Source organism: Pan paniscus, chromosome 12, assembly GCF_029289425.2.
Source record: "Pan paniscus chromosome 12, NHGRI_mPanPan1-v2.0_pri, whole genome shotgun sequence".
In the NCBI taxonomy this organism is placed as follows: domain Eukaryota; kingdom Metazoa; phylum Chordata; class Mammalia; order Primates; family Hominidae; genus Pan; species Pan paniscus.
Genome location: NC_073261.2, coordinates 119,646,171 through 119,665,565, shown reverse-complemented (window position 1 = coordinate 119,665,565; position 19,395 = coordinate 119,646,171). Strand labels below are relative to the sequence as shown.

General features: G+C 44.5%; 1 protein-coding gene across 1 annotated transcript; it reads right to left on the bottom strand.

The window, feature by feature from the left end:
• Window positions 1-1,800: 1,800 nt before the first annotated feature.
• CMPK2 (cytidine/uridine monophosphate kinase 2) lies at window positions 1,801-19,393 on the bottom strand. Its single transcript, XM_034952546.3, has 5 exons — window positions 18,498-19,393; window positions 16,940-17,054; window positions 14,663-14,864; window positions 4,934-5,167; window positions 1,801-3,459 (listed from the first exon to the last, which is right to left on the bottom strand). Exons 1-5 carry the CDS (start codon window positions 19,170-19,172, stop codon window positions 3,336-3,338), a joined length of 1,350 nt encoding a protein of 449 aa, XP_034808437.1. The 5' UTR covers window positions 19,173-19,393; the 3' UTR covers window positions 1,801-3,335.
• Between the last annotated feature and the right edge of the window lie 2 nt (window positions 19,394-19,395).

Here is a 19,395-nt window from a genome sequence, read left to right as displayed (position 1 = left end):
ATATCCCTAGGTTACAAAAACACCCACAACATTGCATTGAAAGAAGAGGTTGGAGACATGATAGCCACAAGAAGAAAGAAGGAAAATGCAATAGGAAAAGATTGCAAGTCTTTCTGCTGACTCCCTGATGGGCTGTAGGGGACTGGAGTTAGTCCAAGGGCTTTCAGATAACACTGAGGGGGTAGCCCCAGCCAGAAACCTTCAGTTGCCCTGGGACCTTCCAATCCCACATGATGGCTAGGCCCTCTGTGAAAGCAAACTAGACTGGAATAGACAAGAAGCCTCAGAAATGCAAGTAAAGGTGAAAGTTAAAGGTCAACTCTTAATCATCCTTCTGATGAATTCCCTTCTTCCCAGCCAATGCACCAAAATGTGTTGTAATCTTACCAATGCACCAAGATGTAACAGTCTCCCGTTGTCTGAGATAATATCCAGAGTTCTTTGTCCTAATTCCAAGAAGATTAAGGAGTGCAGACAACAAGGGTGAAGTTGGAGTGAAACTTTAATAAGCGAAAAAAGAAAGCTCTCTGCCAGCAGAAGGGGGAGCTCTAATGGGGTGCCCACTATGAGGCCAGTTGTGGGGGTTTTACGGGCTGGAAAGGGGAAAGAATGTGCTTAGTCTACCGGCCGTCTTGGAGAAGGCATGACTCAGCTTGGCCAGGCACCCTGGCCCAGGACCAATCAGAAAGCCTGGCCTAGGACCTTTGCCTGGGACCAATCAGGGGCTGAAGTTATGATTCACAGAGGCCAGACTCACAGTCCAAAAACTGGCAAGGAAAGTGCCCACTGGAACTAACTGGAGCCCACTGTGCCCACGCCCACAAAAGGAGAAAAAAACTTTTTCCTGGGAGCCTGCTGACTATACAAAGGACAAAGGCGTTTTTATGCCAGGACTTGTTCCCTCATCTGAGTGAGCCAGAGGTTTGTGCAAGCTTTTATCTGAATGGGCCAGAGGCTCTCCTATCTGTGCAGCCGTAGGCATGTCTCCAGGCACAACACCCTGTGCTAGTTCCCTTATCAGTGCCTGCAGCTTGATTTTTTCCCCAGGCTGATTTTTACATTATGTGGGGTGAGGCACTGACTGGTGGGCCGAGGGCTCTCTGGGGACCCTTCCCTTGCTATTTACCTAAGGCAAGCTAATTCCTTTTAGTGTCATCCTCATCTCTTGGTCCTTAGATGGCTATCACCTCTGAATACAGCCGATATGAAGAGTTAAAGGGGAAAGTGATAATATCCCCTTGACATTTCAGGTATTCCTTCTGCTCACATACTATTGGCAAGAAACTAGCCAGTCACCCACCTCCAGCTGTTAAGGGAGCCTTGGAAATGCACTAGGAATTATTGGCACCCAAGTACCAAGCTAAATATTACATTACCATGGAAGAAAGGAAGAATAAATTTTGGGGTAACTAATGGTCTATCACAGGAACAAAACCAAAGCTCGTCTTGCAATGAGCAGAGCCAAGCAAAGGGTTACTTGCCATCAGTTTTAGGGTAGGAGGTGCTATTTTACAAAATACTCGTAAGTCATATATACCTATCAGTATATAAAAAGTCCAGGTGTAAAAAGAATGAATTACAAAATGTCTTTAATATTTGTAATGAGGAAATGATATTTAAAATAAAACAATAGCCCTCCCCTTTCTCTGAAAGCACTCTGACCACAAATTCCACTTAGCCTGCCAGCTCACACCTTTCAACTTCCTTTACCAAAATTTCCCTCCTTTACATCACAATATTAAAAGGGGAATCTGAGAAAGCACTTTTCAGACAAATCAATATGTACCCAGGATGACAGCATAGATTAGTAAACCACAGCAAAGTTTATTCATGTGCCAGGGACATAAAGATACATTAATTGTTTGTTTTTCTAGGCTGCCAGTATAAGCTTTTCAAAATGTTTAAAGTAAATAAAACCAATAATACAGCTAGATACCACATTGCAAAGAACCCTAATGCTATTTATCAGCTTTAAAATACTTTCAACTGAAATCAATTACATTTTAATATACACATATTACATAGAAATTACCTATAGCTCTTTTAAAAATCCTATGACATTAACATGAAACTTTATTAGAATTTAAGATTCTATATGCAGACCTGATAAAGCCTTAAATTTAATTATTTTGGAGTAATGTCTTCTTAAGAAATGGTAGATAGGATAAAATAATTTACAGATTTATCTGCCTTTGAACTGGAAGGAATTTTAGGTAATCACCTGGTTCAACCTACTCCCTAAAGTCACACAGCTCTATAATTTCCCCCTCACTCAGCTACTTTTTTCTGTCTAAAGATATGTCAAAGCGATTTCATATGTAATCATGAGACATTCAAGTGCAAGATAATTTACCAAGAAATCCCACTCCAAGATCCACTGTACTTATTTAACAAGACAAATTAAGTTTGTGTAATGAAAATACACAACAAACATTGCATTTAGCGTTTTGACTCCACTTTTAATTAATGAATCATAGCTCCTATGCTGAGGAAACATATTATGTATAGATTAATATAAATAAATTACTGGATTGGCTAAATGAAATGCATCCAGTTCAATGGAAAATGTGCATTCTATTCAGAGCCATACTTTAGAAAAAAAGAAAAGAAATATAAATAAGCAAAATATAATTCAGAGAAGGTTGGTATATTTGCAGTTGGAGCATCTTGGCTTGAATGTCTTTATATATGACTCAGAAGCCTATCAAAAGGGCTCTGAGCCTCAGACACAAGATCAATGCCTTCTTTGTAAGTGTTCCTTACCCAAAAATGGCTATGCAGGAGTGTCCTTGGGCAGCCAGGACACATAGACAGCCTCTGCAGGAACACTTGGCTCTAGAATTTGGGACTGAGGGAGATGCAGCGAGCCCATCATGACGAGTGCAACCAGATGTGGAAGAAGCCAATGTGGGCATGTCACGATCTCATCAGCATGCCAGTGTAGGAGAAGCAGAGGCTCCGGGGTCTCCCTGCTGATCTGGAAGATCTTGTCTGCTGCTTCTGTACACCTGGTGCTGTCTGAGTAAGACAGGTCTTCCAGATATTTGGTAGTGATTAAGTGAAACATATGTTCCAAGAAAATGTTTACTATGCCAGGAAGAAAGCAATCGCTGGCCTCTCACTGGAACATGATGAGAGGGACCTTTGTGATGACGGGTCCATCAGTCAGAAGAGGGTACGATGGCTGAAGTAAAATTAAGATGCCTGGTCTCCAGTTTTCTGCCACACAACATGCTTGTAAGAACGGAAATTTGGGAACACTGCATAACAAATGGTGGATGTAGATGTTTCAAACAACATCTAATCTAGTTAGACGTGGCACCTGGCCAGAGTAACTACGGTTCACTAAAACTATTCTGGATTAGGCTTAATACCGTCTGCAGGACCTTTTCTCTGGAGGGGCTGGCATCAACCACATGGCAGCCAGGATTCTCCATCCGCTGGTAGGACATTTCTACCCTGGGGACAGACAAAACACAAAGAGTTGGTCTACTTTTTCACACAGCTATTTGCATTAATGTTCTTTTCCTACCATAGTATAAATAGCTTGAAGCAAGCTTCCCATGTCATTTATCTCACTGTAACTAGCTTTGCCCACAGAAGACGTTCATGCATTTTGTTTAACAAATAATAAATGAATAATAATGTTTAATAGCTAGCGCTTGTTGAATACCTGTTTTCTGCCAAGCATTAGCATTTTGCATGATTTTTCTCATTTAATTCTCAAAGTAATCTTAGGAGGGAAGACTATTGTCATCGCTGTTTTGCAGAGAAGGCAACTGAAGCTCAAAGAACTTAGGTAATTTGTTCAGTGGCAAATTTCCCCCAAGTCTGTGCCCTGAATAATTTTCATACAAGCCACAGTCCTTAATATATGCATGGGACTCTTCTAATATTTTGCCAGAAATCTACATATCCTTTCCATGCTAGGTAGCCTTCATGTGTATACAGTGACTAGTGCCTGTTTCTTTATGGAATCCTTATAGCACTGTGGTTAAAATAGGGGTGTCGAGGTGGATCGTCTGCACTCACAACTCTGCCTGACCACTTCCTAGCCAAGTGAATTGGTCAAATCTCTTCTCCTCTCTGTGTCTCAGTTTCCTGTTCTGCAAAATGAAGACTGAAACCGTACCTTCCTTGCAAATGTTCACTGAAGTTTAATGGAATTAATACAAGTAAATTGCTTAACATAATATCTTTACCCACAGCAGCTACCATTATTTATAACGTTACTATGTTATGATAACAGGGCTATCACTGTTTAGTTAGAGAAAATATTTCTGCTTCAGTTTTTAAAGGCAGTGGTGTAGAACTGATTCATACTCAGTCATGAGGCAGGAGGCCTGGCCAGACTCTCTTCTGCCGTCGTGTTTATAACCTTCTAATTAAAACAAAAACACTGGCTGCAAAATCAAAAAGATTTTAATCCCGGTTTTACTACTGAAGAGTTATGTACATTTAGACAAATCACTTAATCCTTTGAGCCTTAAAGTTGTAAACTGTAAAATACGGCTAATGTTTTCCTCACAAGGATGACATAACATCAGTAAAATGCCTGACACACGGGAAGCATCTAATAGGTAGATGTTACTATGAGCTCGTTATCTAGTGCTCTGTGTGATTATACTATGACTGGGGAAACTGAGGCACAGAGACACTGACTGTCTTACCCAGGTGCAGCTGCTCCTAGCACAGCCAGGATCAGTGGCACGGTCTGACCCCTAGTCCGATGACCTTTGCTTTAAGATAACAATGCTGCAGCCCTGTGGTGACAAGCCCATTGGAAGGGGCTGAAGGAACTTAGAGGATGTTGTCTCTTGTGTTTGAAAACTGGAAACAATATCACTTCCTCACAATCCTAAAGCCAGTGCCAGTGGTTCATCTCCCTTCAAGAATGCCTGCCGCTCACATTGCATTGCATTGGGACACCTACTTTTGACGAAACACACTGTTGGCCTCAAGTTCTGCTTCTTCCCTGGTCTTCTCCATGCCCCGGCCCTGCAGCCTCTGCAACCTCTCCTCAGGACTCACGGTGAGCAGCAGGATGAGGTCAGGTTTGAGCAGGTCCTCTGGCCACTGGTATACAGAGTGATGGGCTGGGGGCAGGTGCTGGAGACCCCCACTCACCTCAGTGGCTATGGCATAGGTGGCCGTGCTGTGCCAGTACCTGAGAAGGAATGGGGTAGTGAGTTCTCTGTCTGCAGAAGAAGTCAAAGTAGCATCTGAAAATCAGCAGCCGGGAATGATGAAACCAGGGTTGGCTCTACAGAAGTTTTTCTAGTATTGCATAAGTTAAATAAAATTAAATTTTATAAACTAAAAAAAGTTATATAATATTGTTTAAAAAAATAAAATTGACAACAGTAATAATGCAGTGTGTTCTTCACACAGCTCCATTGACCCATCTCAAACTACCATTTAGTGTGGCCTCCCCTCTGTCATCACATCTTTTTGGTCCTGCTGTCCGTGTTCCTCTATGAAAGAACGGAGGGTGACAGGGGACAATGAACCTGTTTGGCAGTTCATTTGTATTTAAGGGCTGTGTCTTGGCAGACTAAAATCCTGGAAAGGCCATGTCAGTTCCTACACTGTTTTCACTTGAACTTGCCAATGAAATTCACGTTCTGGGACCCCTGAGGTAGAAGCCTCTTTGTTTCTCCCAACTATGCAGTCTGCTGATGGTGCCTCAGTATGAGACAGGGAGACAAATACGCCCTGCCCAGCTCCATGAAAGTCCTCCCTAAGCAAGTCAGTCGCTCCTTCTGCTGGCTGTTTTAAAAAGTGATTTTGGGGGAGGAAAACAAAGTTATTACCATACACAAAAGTCAAATCAGTCTCTATTTAAAAATGCCTAGTGGCTTCCTACAACCTACAGGAAATGCTTGGTCTTCTGGTAAGACACAGAACATCCCTCCTAGTCTGCACCTGCTTACCTTTTCCTCTGGTGAGAGTGAGGTTCTCAGCCAGCAAAACTCTCCTCTCCCTTCAGACTCCTAGGAAGCCCCCAAACAGAATTGACTGTTTTCTCCTCTGTGCTCTCAAAACCCTTTCTACGTGACTCTACTGAAAAACTCCTCATTGCAAATCAGAACTACTTGTTATAAGTGTAATATCTATTGTCTCCTCCATTAGGTAATTTCTTGAGTGGGAAATCTTTTTTAGTAATGCATGTCTGGCACATAATAGATATGCAATGAATGAATGTTATTTGGGTGTATAAATGAATAAATGAATTAGAACGATTTCATTTATCAGCATAGTTTATTATACTCTTGCCCTGTTCATGCCATCTTCCAATTTTAAAGGACTAAATGGACAATTCAGATCCAATATAAAAGGACCATCACTCACAATAAATATTTATGATATAAACATTCCAACGTAGAGATACCCAGGGGCCCCTCCTCATTTGTACTTTCAAATTACCACCTTCAATTCTTTGTTTTTGTTTTTGTTTTGAGGTGGCGTCTCACTCTGTTGCCCAGGCTGGAGTGCAGTGGCACGATCTCAGCTCACTGCAACCTTTGCTTCCCAGGTTCAAGCATTTCTCCTGCCCTACCCTCCCAAGTAGCTGGGATTACAGGCATGCACCACCACGCCCGGCTAATTTTTGTATTTTTAATAGAGATGGGGTTTCATCATGTTGGCCAGGCTGGTCTCAAACTCCTGACCTCAGGTGATCCACCCGCCTTGGCCTCTCAAAGTGCTGGAATTACAGGCGTGAGGTACCATGCCTGGCCCAATTCTTTAAAATCCTAAAATTTTGACCATTTTAGAATTGAACTCCTCTCCACAGTGAAAAGTACACAGTGGTATCCACATAATAAATTCCCTGTGTTACCTGAACTGTACATCATTCTGCCTGTGTCCCCCGCCCCACCTGTTTTGTACATGTAGGTAAAAGTCATCTAAGCTAATATAGCCTCCATCTCCTCATCTGGAAAACAGAGATCATGCAAGGTTTGTTTTCCTTCCATAGTTGTTACAAATACAGACAAGTGCTTAAAAAAAAACTGTATCACACTGTTACTATAAGATAAATATCTAATTCTTATCAGACACTGGTTATAACTAAAGCCGGATCATTGCAAATTATGATAACAGAACACAGGACAGCACTGAAAAGGACACAAGTAAAAAATTCACTTGGTTGGGAGGCCGAGGTGGGCGGATCACAAGGTCAGGAGATCGAGAACATCCTGGCTAACATGGTGAAACCCCGTCTTTACTAAATATACAAAAAATTAGCCGGGCGTGGTGGCGGGCACCTGTAATCCCAGCTACTTGTGAGGCTGAGGCAGGAGAATGGCATGAACCCAGAAGGCAGAGCTTGCAGTGAGCCAAGATCACGCCACTGCACTCCAGCCTGGGCAACAGAGCGAGACTTCACCTAAAAAAAAAAAAAGAAAAATTCACTTGGGAGTTGATAATCTCAACACCATCCATCCTTCAAAGCCCTTGTTCACCTCCAAAAGTGTGCTCTGAGAGCTTCAGGCCACTGCCAGCTCCTGTGAATTCTGCCTGGACACCTTCCTATGTGTTACTTACCCAACTCCTGTTACTCACAAACTTGTACTTTCACTCTCTCTGCCAGATGAATTTTGTCCCTCAAGCTCAAAAAAAGCCAATTAGGGTCTCAGTTTTCTTTTTCTGGTACTTAAACTATAATTTACACCATGGTCAGCACATGCTCCAGATTCACTGAATTAAATACCTACCTATGAATATAGAGTCTGATATTATCTTATTTTTAAAGTCTTCTTTATTGTAGAAAAATCACCAGCAAGAATAGATTTTTAAAGGTAACGGGGTGATTAAGACTCCAACCTTAACCACAGTCCCCGTTAAAAATTACTGTCTCTCATATTTTTCAGCTAGATAATAGTACTGTCTAAAATGGATTTTATTAAAATCTTTAAACATGAATAAAATCCACAAAGACAACAAATAACTGCTCTTTTCTTTTCATCTGACAAGGTGATACAGCATTTCTTTAAAGAACTAAATTGCAGGCAATTCACACACACAAAGAAGACAAATCAAGGGAAGAATTAAGGACCTGTTTCCTATAGAGTTCTCCCATTGAAAATACGGCTGCTTGTTTTAAATAATCACACCCTTAGCCCATCAATTTCAGACGCTTCCCACTATTTAGTATTCTCCACTCCTGCTATCAGGGAAGCCACATTAGTTCAAATCAAAAGCAATTTGCCAACACATTATACACTGCTCATATAATAATGCTTTATATTTTAATAGCAATTTCCTATTTTCAGGGTACTTCCACACACATCCACTCACTGAATCTTCATCACAACTCTTGACAGTAGGCAGGGAAGGGGGCATGAGTATCCCCACTTAACAGATCAGAAAACTGGGGGACAGAGCGCAGAAATCCCTGTGCACACAGTGGCCAGTGCTTCTTCAGGATCCGCAGGCATCCTAGGATATAATGGACCTCGAAAGTCATACCCTACTAGGAAAACCTTAGTCTTTCTCTTTGAAATAAAGGGGACTGTATCAAAAAAGATGTCAATATGGTTTGGTTCTTTGTCCCCACCAAAATCTCATGCCAAAGTGTATTAGGTTGGTGCAAAAGTCATTGCGGTTTTCGCCATTAAGAATAATATCAAAAACCACAATGACTTTTGCACCAACCTAATAATTCCCATTGTTGGAGATGAGGCCCTGTGGGAGTTGATGGGATCATGGGGGCAGACACCCCCCTTGCTGTTCTCGTGATGGTGAGTTGTCATGAGATCTGGGTGTTTAAAATGTGTAGCACTTCCCCCTGCTCTCTCTCCTCTGCCTCTGCCCCTGCCCCTGCCCCTGCCTCTCTCTCTCTCTCTCCTGTTGCCATTGTTTGCTCTTCAATTTCCACCATGACTGCAAGTTTCCTGAGGCCTCCCCAGCCATGCCTCCCATATAGCCATGCGGAATTGTCAGTCAACTAAACCTCTTTTCTTTATAGATTACCCAGTATCAGGTACGTCTTTATAGCAGTGTGAGAAAGAACTAATACAGATATCACATATGATAACATCAGGCATGTTAACAATAGGGCAAAAACATTTTCCAGGCAAAACCTTCCCAAAAAGGAACAAGATTTCGTATCCTTCTCACTTCATCCTAAGATTCCACGTAACTTGCCAACCTTGAAATTATTATTATGTTATCCCCATTGCCATCCCCATTGTCATCCCAGGGTTAAAACGACTCAAGGGCCATCACAGCCTAGACTGCAGCCACAGCCTTCTAGCTGATTCTTTTTCCTTTCTTGCCCCTCCCCCACCACGCACTTTATTCTCCACATACAGTCAGGGTGGTCTCTTGATGGAATATTTCAGACATACAGAAAAGTGTACAGAAAAAGATATACTTTCAAGAAAGGAGTAGTAGTTCTGTGTCCAGATAGGACAAATCAGCTTTTCAGTGACCAGCTTACCCACCAGGAACAAGTGGAAAAACTAGAGGAGTCAAAATTAAAGCCTGGTAATACTAAATGTCAACAGGGCTGTTAGTCACAGGGAATTGGCAAATACTGCTGTGGGGAGGGGAGGAGACTCAACATTCTTTCAACCTCTTTAGAATACTTTTTGCAACATCTACCAAACCTGAACAGCCATAGACCCCATGCCCCTGCAGTTCTGCTCCTGGGAACCTATGTAACAGAACTGCATCCATATGTGCACCAAAAATGCATAAAATTTAGTTCACAACAACACAGGCAAATCTTCAAAACACATGTGGTATGAAAGAAGTCGGGTGCAAATAAAACTCCATACCTAACAAATAGTTGCATTTGTAGGCAGTTTAAGAACAGGCAGAACTAATATATGGCTATGGCAGTTGGGACAGTTGCTGCCCCTGGGGAGGAAATGGGCAGTGACTGGGTAGGGGCAGAACAGGGGTGTAGGGGCTGTGCCAGGCTCTCATTCTTGATCTGGGTACAGGTGACTTGACTGTGTTCACTTCTTGAAATTCCTTAAGATTTATATTTATGATTAATGTTCTTTACCAACTATGCCATACTTAAATGCAATTGCTTATGTTTACAAAAATAAGTAAATCTTTGGAGAAAATGAACATTCAAGAAATGTTAAGAAATAATCCAATCACAATCAAAGTCCTTCTGATCTCCTTATCAACCACATTTATCTCTACTTCCCAGAGAACAACTTTCTTAAATCTGCTGTTCAACATCCTTTCATCTCTCTACTCTTTGCAGTATGGATAACTGCATGTATTCTACTGAATAAACATCTTTCGGCAACTTGACATTTTCATTCAACATTATGGTTTTGTAATGTGTGCGCCCTCATGCATTGCACAACATATTTACACTGCTGCTGTATGGTTTTCCACCTTATACATATGCTGGTATTTATTTATGCTTTCTCCTGTTGATGGGCTTTAGGTTTTTCAAATTTTGCAACAGTATGAAGGAAGCTGAAAGAAACTTTTGTGAGTGTTTCTTCAGTAGGCAGGAGCAATCTTCCACTTTGCTACATCTTCTCAAACTGCTCTCTAAGTGATTATGCTACTATCATATGATATGTTCTGACTAGCATCATATGAGAGTTTCTATTGATCCATATCATATGAAGAAACCTTTAGTTATAGTAGTTTCACCAACTGGAGGGGAGTAAAATGAAATCCAGATGGGAGTAAAATGGAATCTCATGGTGACTATAATCTTCTCATCCATTTGTCATTGTGATGTAAGTTCAGTATGACCTGCTTGTCATATCCTTTCCTCTTTCTTATAGTATTTTTAAAGCTATTTTTTTCTTCTTTTTTGTTTTTTGTTTTATTGTTTTTGGGATTTTTTTTTTTTTGAGACAAGGCCCCTCTTGCTGTGTCATCCTCTTGCTTTGTCATTGCAGCCTCGACCTCCTGGGCTTAAGGGATTCTCCTTCCTGAGTCTCCTAAGTAGCTGGGACTACAAGTGGGTGCCACCATACCCAGCTATTTTTTAAAATATTTTTTGTAGAGACAAGGTCTCACTATGTTATCAAGGCTGGTCTTGAACTCTTGGGCTCAAGCACTCTTCCCACCTCAGCCTTCCAAAGTGCTTGGATTACAGGTGTGAGCCACTGCACCTGACCTAAAGCTATTTCTTTTCTTTTCTTTTTTTTTTTTTTGAGACGGAATCTCGCTGTCGCCCAGGCTGGAGTGCAGTGGCATGATCTCGGCTCACTGCAGGCTCCACTCCCTGGGGTTCATGCCATTCTCCTGCCTCAGCCTCCCGAGTAGCTGGGACTACAAGTGCCCACCACCTCGCCCGACTAATTTTTTGTATTTTTAGTAGAGACGGGGTTTCACCGTGTTAGCCAGGATGGTCTCGATCTCCTGACCTCATGATCGGCCCACCTCAGCCTCCCAAAGTGAAGCTATTTCTTACAGGTGAATTTTTAAAGTATAAATCAGTTTATGTCTCTCCTTTATCAGAAACATTCCAATGGCTCCCCAGTGCACTCAGAATAAAATCCATTCTATGAATGGCCTACAAGCCCTACAGACCTGCCCCAACCTTCCTCTTCCCATTCATCCACAAAGCACCTCCTCATCTACTATGTTCTCAGAACATATAACATTTTCTAGTTGTCAGATATGTTAGCTTATTTCAGTCTTAGCTTCATTCTTGCAGATTTCTTTCTCCACAGTGCTTTCTGTTAACCCGGGAATTTTCACATTTGCCTTTTTTTTTTAAAATCAGGGCTCTGACTAATGGTGCTTTCTAGACAGGCCTTCCTAAACCATATCTAGTGGAGGGTTAGCCATTTTTTAGCACATTACTTTGATTTTTCCTCTTCCCTGCATTTATCATGCTTTGATATTATCTTACCTCATCTTATGTATTATTTTATGTATTTGTTCACCTGATACTTTTCTTCTCCTATAATGTTAAGTTTGCTCCATGAAAATGGGGACTTATCTATCTCATTGATATGGTTTGGCTGTGATCCCACTCAAATCTCATCTTGAATTCCCACATGTTGTTGGAGGGACCCAGTGGGAGGTAATTGAATCACAGGGGCAGGTCTTTCCCATGCTGTTCTCATGATAGTGACTAAGTCTCACAAGATCTGATGGTTTTAAAAAGGGGAGTTTCCCTACACAAGCTCTCTACTCTTGTCTGCTGCCATGTGAGATGTGCCGTAACTTCCACCATGACTGTGAGACCTCCTCAGCGACATGGAATTGTAAATCCATTAAACCTCTTTCTTTTGTAAATTGCCCAGTCTCGTGTACGTCTTTATCAGCAGTGTGAAAATGAACCAATACAGTAAATTGGTACCAGAAGTGGGGTGCTGCTGAAAAGATACCCAAAAATGTGGAAGCAACTTTGGAACTGGGTAATAGACAGAGGTTGAAGCAGTCTGGAGGGCTTAGAAGAAGACAGGAAAATGTGGGAAAGGTTGAACTCCCTAGAGATTTGTTCAATGGCTTTGACCAAAATGCTGATAATGATATGGACAATGAAATCCAGGCTGAGGTGGTCTCAGATGGAAATGAGGAACTTGTTGAGAACTGGAGCAAAGGTAACTCTTGTTATGCTTTAGCAAAGAGACTGGAGGCATTTAGCCCTTGCCCTAGAGATTTGTGGAACTTTGAACTTGAGAGAATAATTTAGGGTAACTGGTGGAAGAAATTTCTAAGCAGCAAAGCATTCAAGAGGTGACTTGGATGCTGTTAAAGGTATTCGGTTTTAAAATGGAAACAGAGCATAAAAATTCGGAAGATTTGCAGCCTGACAATGTGACAGAAAAGAAAATCCCATTTTCTGAGGAGAAATTCAAGCTGGCTGCAGAAGTTTGCATAAGCAATGAGAAGCCAAATGTTAATCACCAAGACAATGGGGAAAATGTCTCGAGGGCATGTCAGAGACCTCTGCTGCTGCCCCTCCCATCACAGACCCAGAGGTTTAGGAGGAAAAAAATGGTTTTGTGGACCCAGGTTCCCTCTGCTCTGTGCAGCCTAGAGACTTGGTGCCCTGTGTCCCAGCCACTCTAGCCTTGAGTAAAAGAGGCCAAGGTACAGCTCAGGCTCTTGATTCAGAGGGGGAAAGCCCCAAGCCTCGGCAGCTTCCATGTGGTGTTGAGCCTACAGGTACACAGAAGTCAAGAATGGAGGTTTGGGAACCTCCGCCTAGATTTCAGAGGATGTATGGAAATGCCTGGATGTCCAGGCAGAAGTTTGCTACAGGAGTGGGGCTCTCATGGAGAACCTCTGCTAGGGCAGTGTGGAAGGGAAATGTGGGGTTGGAGCCCCAACACAGAGTCCCTACTGGGGCACTACCTAGCGGAGCTGTTTGAAGAGAGCCACTGTCCACTAGACCCCAGAATGGTAGATCCACTGACAGCTTGCACCATGCACCTGGAAAAGCTGCAGACAACACCAGCCTGTGAAAGCAGCAAGGAGGGGGGCTATACCCTGCAAAGTCACAGGGATGGAGCTGTCCAAGACCATGAGGACCCACCTCTTGCATCAGCATGATCTGGACATGAGAAATAGAGTCAAAGGAGATAATTTTGGAGCTTTAAGATTTGACTGCCCAGCTGAATTTCAGACTTGCATGGAGCCTGTAGCCCCTTTGTTTTGGTCAATTTCTCTCATTTGTAATGGCTGTATTTACCCAATGCCTGTAGCCTCATTGTATCTAGGAAATAACTAACTTGCTTTTGATTTTACAGGCTCATAGGTGGAAGAGACTTACCTTGTCTCAGATGAGACTTTGGCTGTGGACTTTTGAGTTAATGCTGAAATGAGTTAAGAGTTGTGGGACTGTTGGTAAGGCATGATTGGTTTTGAAATGTGAGGACATGAGATTTGGGAGAGGCCAGGAGTGGAGTTATATGGTTTGGCTGTGTCCCCACCCAAATCTCATCTTGAATTCCCATGTGTTGTGGGAAGGACCCAGTGAGAGGTAACTGCATCATGGGGACAGGTCTTTACCATGCTGTTCTCATGATTGTGAATAAGTCTCACAAGGTCTGATGATTTTAAAAAGGGGAGTTTCCCTGCACATGCTCTCTACTCTTGTCTGCCGCCATGTGAGACATGCTTTGTACCTTCCACCATGATTGTGAGGCCTCCCCAGCCCCATGGAACTGTAAGTCCATTAAACTGCTTTCTTTTGTAAATTGCCAAATCTCGGGTATGTCTTTATCAGCAGCATGAAAATGGACTAATACACTGGTTTATCATTGAATCCTCTGAATTGAGACTAGTCTTTGGCACACAGGAGGTGTCCAGTAAGTATTTGTTGAATAAGCCAATGAACAAATAAATGACTGAAAGTATAGACTCATTAATGTCCCCGGTATGCTATTTCCAGCTTACCTTGGCAAGTTATTTTACCTTTCTGAGATCTATAGTTCTCATCACTAAACTGGGAATAACATGTAACATTCACCTACCCAAGTTATAGTTCCAGATACTAGTATTATATATGTAATTCTCTAGCAAATGCCGTGCCTGGTATAGGTAATTAACAATTCATAAGGAGAATTCCTATTATTATCATAATACAGTTTGACTTAAACACAATTTTTTTCCTGGCATATACATGTACGTATACACACACACACACACACACACACACACACACTTATATATTAGGGAGAAAATGCCTAATTCAAGGCATCTTTATACCTACCTGTCTACAATCACAGGAGATTTGGCAGATTCTTTAGCTATTTCGGAGGCCACAATATAATTGCCCAAAGAGTAAAAAGCTCTTCTAATGATAGTTGGTTCATCATCAAAGATCTTCCTCCACTGGCCAATGCAAGAGGGTGGTGACTTTAAGAGGACAGCCTTAAGTGAATCTGCCACTGACTGGGTCACCGTGGTTTTACCTGCAGGTCATACACAAAATATATACATCTTAACCACAGCCAAAAAGTTAATATTGACGTAGAAAGAGCACAGACATTCTCTCAAACTGCAAATGAAATGAGTAGACTAAATAACAGGATTCTTTATAAAAAGCTGTAGACCCATAGGAAGTTAGGATTTCTCTGTGTGGTATTAGGAAACCCGGAGGAAAAAATCTGGTTAGTGATCAAATCTGATATTGGGAGTCTAGACACAAGAGCCCCTTTTACGTGTGACTTTTATTCCCGGCAGCCCAGCTACTGCTCACCCTCTTACCATGTCCCCCACCCAGAAGACTTTCTCTCCTCTTATTGTCTATAGTTGATGAACCCACACCTGGCATCCACAGCAACTCTTCTCGCCCCTCCTCTCTTTGTACCTTCTTCATACCCTGCTTCCACTTCTGTGCAATCCCTTTCCAATTTCCAGCCCTGGTTCTACCACTCACTCCTGTGCTTGCCCCTTTGGGCTTGGCCTTGGCCTTTAGAGCTTTTGTATCTGCTTTAGGCTTCAGCTTTCTCCTCAAAGGCACTGCTTAGGCCTCATTGACTTTCTGACTCCCCCTTGCACAGCCTCGGGTGACAGATTAGCCCCTTCCCAGAGCCCATCTCACAATTCTCAGCTGCTGCCTGGAGCTCAGGACAGGTGGTGATGAGATCTACTCCAGCACACTGTGCACTAGTTTCTCTGAGCTCCTACTGTTTCGATTTATTTTTAAGTTTCTCTATCACACACTTAACATTTTATTGCCAACTATCTATATTCTTTTTTTCTTAGGTTGTCAGGACGGACCCTAACAGTAGCTACCATTTCTCAGTGTCTGCTAGGAGCCAAGTACTCAGCACGTTATACTCCTAATTCTCCCAGTGACCCTGCAAAACAGTTATTATTTAATCATCTGACAGAAGAAGAAACTGAGCACTGGAGAAGTTAATAAATTTACCCAAACTCACCCTCCTGACAGGCCTTGGTGCAGGACGCAAATGCAGGGCAGACGGAACCACTAGCCTATGTTCTTTCTGCCACTCTATGCTAACTCCTTGTAACATTTGTATGTGTGGATGCTTGTGTTGAGGCTGAATTTTTATGTCTCCTGTAATCCCACCAAATCTAAATTAGCTGTGGGTACAAAATAAATGATCAACAAAACACATCAGCTGAAGGATTGATGGTGTTGCAATTCCCTCTGCAGCTGAAAGAAACTGTGATGGGTCCTGGGCACGGCCAGTACATTTGAGTGAAGACAGCTGGTCTCCCTGAAGGCCAGGACATGGCCCGCTCCTTCACATGGAGCCAGGATGGTCAACACGGGCCACCACCTGTGCCATATCTCCCTAGCTGGGTTCACAAGTGCCTCTATATGGAAATTGCCTTTTATATTATGAAAAGTCTGTACCCCTCAAGTTTACACAGGAGGAGAAACTCCTACCCTGAACCACTCGGATGCTAGTTCTCCAACATCAACCCTCTCCTCAGTGTGTCCTGGGCCACAGGAGCAGCACGTCTGCCCCTTTTGTACTTTGGTCTCATGTGAGCACACATTGTATTTTGACCTCAGTTTGACAGCTCAGAAGGCTTTTTTTTCTTCCATTTCCTAGTTCTTCCACATTTTGCTCCAGAAGAATCTCTGAATTGCCTGTGGTTCCTGGACACACCACCCTGGTTCAAGCCCCTGCACCTTTGCCCAGGCTATTTCTTCTGTCTGGAGGATGTTACCTGCTTTCATCACCTGACCAACTCCTATCTGTACTTAAAACACAATCCAGGTATCACCCTTGACCATGCACTCCACCCGACAAAGCCCCACAGAGGCCAGATTCAGTGCCCTTCCTGTGTTCCGCCAGAGCACTGAGGATCCGCGCCCACACATCATGCTGCTTCATATTGAAGGTCTTATTCATCTCTGCATCCCAGGGCCTGCCTAGCACAGGGCCTGCCACACAGTAGGGGCACACATAAGGCTCCATATAAAGTTTGGTTTTGCAGGAAGTATTTCTGTTTCTGCAACTAATCAGTTAGTGTCATTGCCTATAACTAAAAGGTAATATTATCTTACCCGTGGCATCCAGTCCTTCGATGGCAACAACCTGGAACTTTCCTTTCTCGATCTGTTTTGGGCACTGGTCGACCAGGTCAAGCACCGCCCGGGCTTCAGGAATAAAGGAGGTACACTGTAAAACAACGTCTATCCATCAGCAATGAAGCCAGGGGGCTTTTGCAGAAATCACACCTAAATTGCTGAGCACAATATTGCCGCATGCTAATAAGGCCTAAGTTATGCTGAGCACTGTGCCAGGCCATGGGAATTCAGAGTATTTCGATGCTAGGATGGACTGGAGTGTTTTATTTTATATTGAGTAGCTGAGGCTCGAAACAGCTGTCCCTGTCTGGATCGCTTGGTGGCCTGCAGCCTTCACTGAGCAGCTTTGAGAAAGGCCAGGCAAGGCACATCATCACAATGTCCTGTGACACCGCAACCATGGAACTACAGGCCCGCTGGGAACAGTGTGTCAAAAGAATGGGAAATCAGCTGCACAGTGGGCTGGAGAGAGCAGTCTTCATCTGCAGCATGTCCTCTCCTAGCCATTCAGGGGGCCGAGATAAACAGCCAAGCACTGCAATCATGAAGCTGGCAGAGCAGCGTCCCCCTGGGAATTCCCAGTTCCTCAATGTGCATTATCTCACCGCACGCTCACAGCATCTCAGAGCGAGGCTCAGACACTTACTTATGTGCTTGCTCTGAGCATGGCAATCTTCTAAGTGCTTTACAAGTATTCAGTTGCCAATCTCTGTGAACTGGGGTGGGGGGGTGCTATTATTATTCCCACCATATGAATTAAGGAAACTGAGGCAGAGAGTTGAAGAAACTTGCTCAAAGTGACACAGCTAATAAATGGAGAGTTTAAATTTAAATACACGTGGTTGATCTTGCACTCTTAACTGCCCACAACGCTTCCCGTAAGCTTGGAAAATATTCCCAAGATCCATGGGGCATCCTCAGGGCTCATCTGTGTCACAGGAGGACATCTGCCTAGCCTGCGATCAGAAAGAATTTTCAGTCTCTTTCTGTGGGTACCTGCTGTGAGTCAGATGTTTCCTTAATCAGGACAACATCGCAAGATGGGAATTGTACATGTCAAAGGGCAAAACTTAGAGTAGTTGAGTAAGCTGCACAAGGTTCATGGCCAGTCGGTAGGTAAACACTATTTAAGTCTAAATTTCTTAAACCCCCTAAACTCATGCATTTTCTTTTTCACCCCAAGATCCTTGAATGGTGATCATCAGCAAATAAAATTACTTCCCAGCTGACATTATTTTCCCTCACTCCCGGCAGCCCCTTTACTCCCTCTGTACTGCTGTTGGGATGCTTTTACAGCAAGCATCACGTGGCTTGGTGTAGGTCTATGTTCCACGTCAGGTTGGAAGATCCTTGCAAACAAGAATCTTAAAAGAGTTGCCTGGCATACAGGACACCTTCCCTACCTGATTTGTGAACGGAAATAAACAAACCACCCAGGCAAGAAACGGCTTTACAGAGCAGCCTCTTGGTCCAGTTCTCTGGTCTGAAGGGTTCAGATGCCACGCTGGGAGCTGGAAAGGGACAGAACTCTTACCTCCTCCAAAACGGCCCGGGCGGCCTCCCGGTCCGGGAAGACCACGGAACTGGGCAAGTCTGGCACCACCGGGTGCAGCGGGGGCTCCGGGGCGGGCACGACCTGTGCGCAGCCCACCTGCAGCCGCCTGCCGTCTTGCACCTCCCAGAGGCGCTGCCACAGCTGGCCGCGCGGGTCGGCCTCGAACTCGCCCAGGTGCGGGCGTGGTGCCTCCTGGCAGGCGCCCAGCAGCTCGAGCAGCGCTTGCCGGGTGTCAGGGTCATCCAGGGGGTCGCGCAGCAGGAAGCCCTGCTGTGCGCCGCCGGCCTGGCCGCCCGGGCAGTAGCAGAGCAGCCTGAGCAGCTGGCACCGCTGGAAGGGGCCGCGGCGCAGCTGGTGCAGCAGGCGCTGGTGCAGCCGCGCCGCCCGGACCCGGGCCCCGCAGCCGGCGTCCGGGGTCACGGGCACGCACAGCGAGTAGCTGCGCTCCGGGGGCCCCAGCAGCGCCGCCAGGCGGGGGTCGGGGGCGTCTGCGTCGCCGGGGGCGTCGGCGCCTAGGGCGAAGTGGGCCAGGGTGCAGTCGGGAAGCTCCAGGACGAAGCGGCGCGGCGGAGCCATGGCCCCAGCGCAGACCCCGCGCCGCCCGAGCAGCGGCCCCGACAGTGGCCCGCGCAGGAGCCGGCGGGCGAAGGCCATGGGCGCCTCAGCGACGCCGCCCTCGGCCCCGCCTCGGAAACGAAACCTGGCGGGAGCCAGGCGCCGGCGGGAAACGAAACCCGGAGGGAGCCAGGCGCCGGCGGGAAACGAAAGCGAAGCGTTGCGGGGAAACGAAAGCCGGAGGCCCCAGCGGGGCAGGAGCCCTGGGGCTGGGGCGCCCTTCCGGCCTCTCCTCCTCGCCGCGAGATTTGCGCGATAAACG

Coding starts and splice junctions, on each gene's coding strand:
- CMPK2 (XM_034952546.3), bottom strand. CDS start 19,172: ATGGCCTTCGCCCGCCGGCTCCTGCGCGGGCCACTGTCGGGGCCGCTG. Junction 17,055..18,497: donor CCCGGGCCGTTTTGGAGGAG/GTAAGAGTTCTG, acceptor GTTGTTTTACAG/TGTACCTCCTTTATTCCTGA. Junction 14,865..16,939: donor CGAAGGACTGGATGCCACGG/GTAAGATAATAT, acceptor TATGACCTGCAG/GTAAAACCACGGTGACCCAG.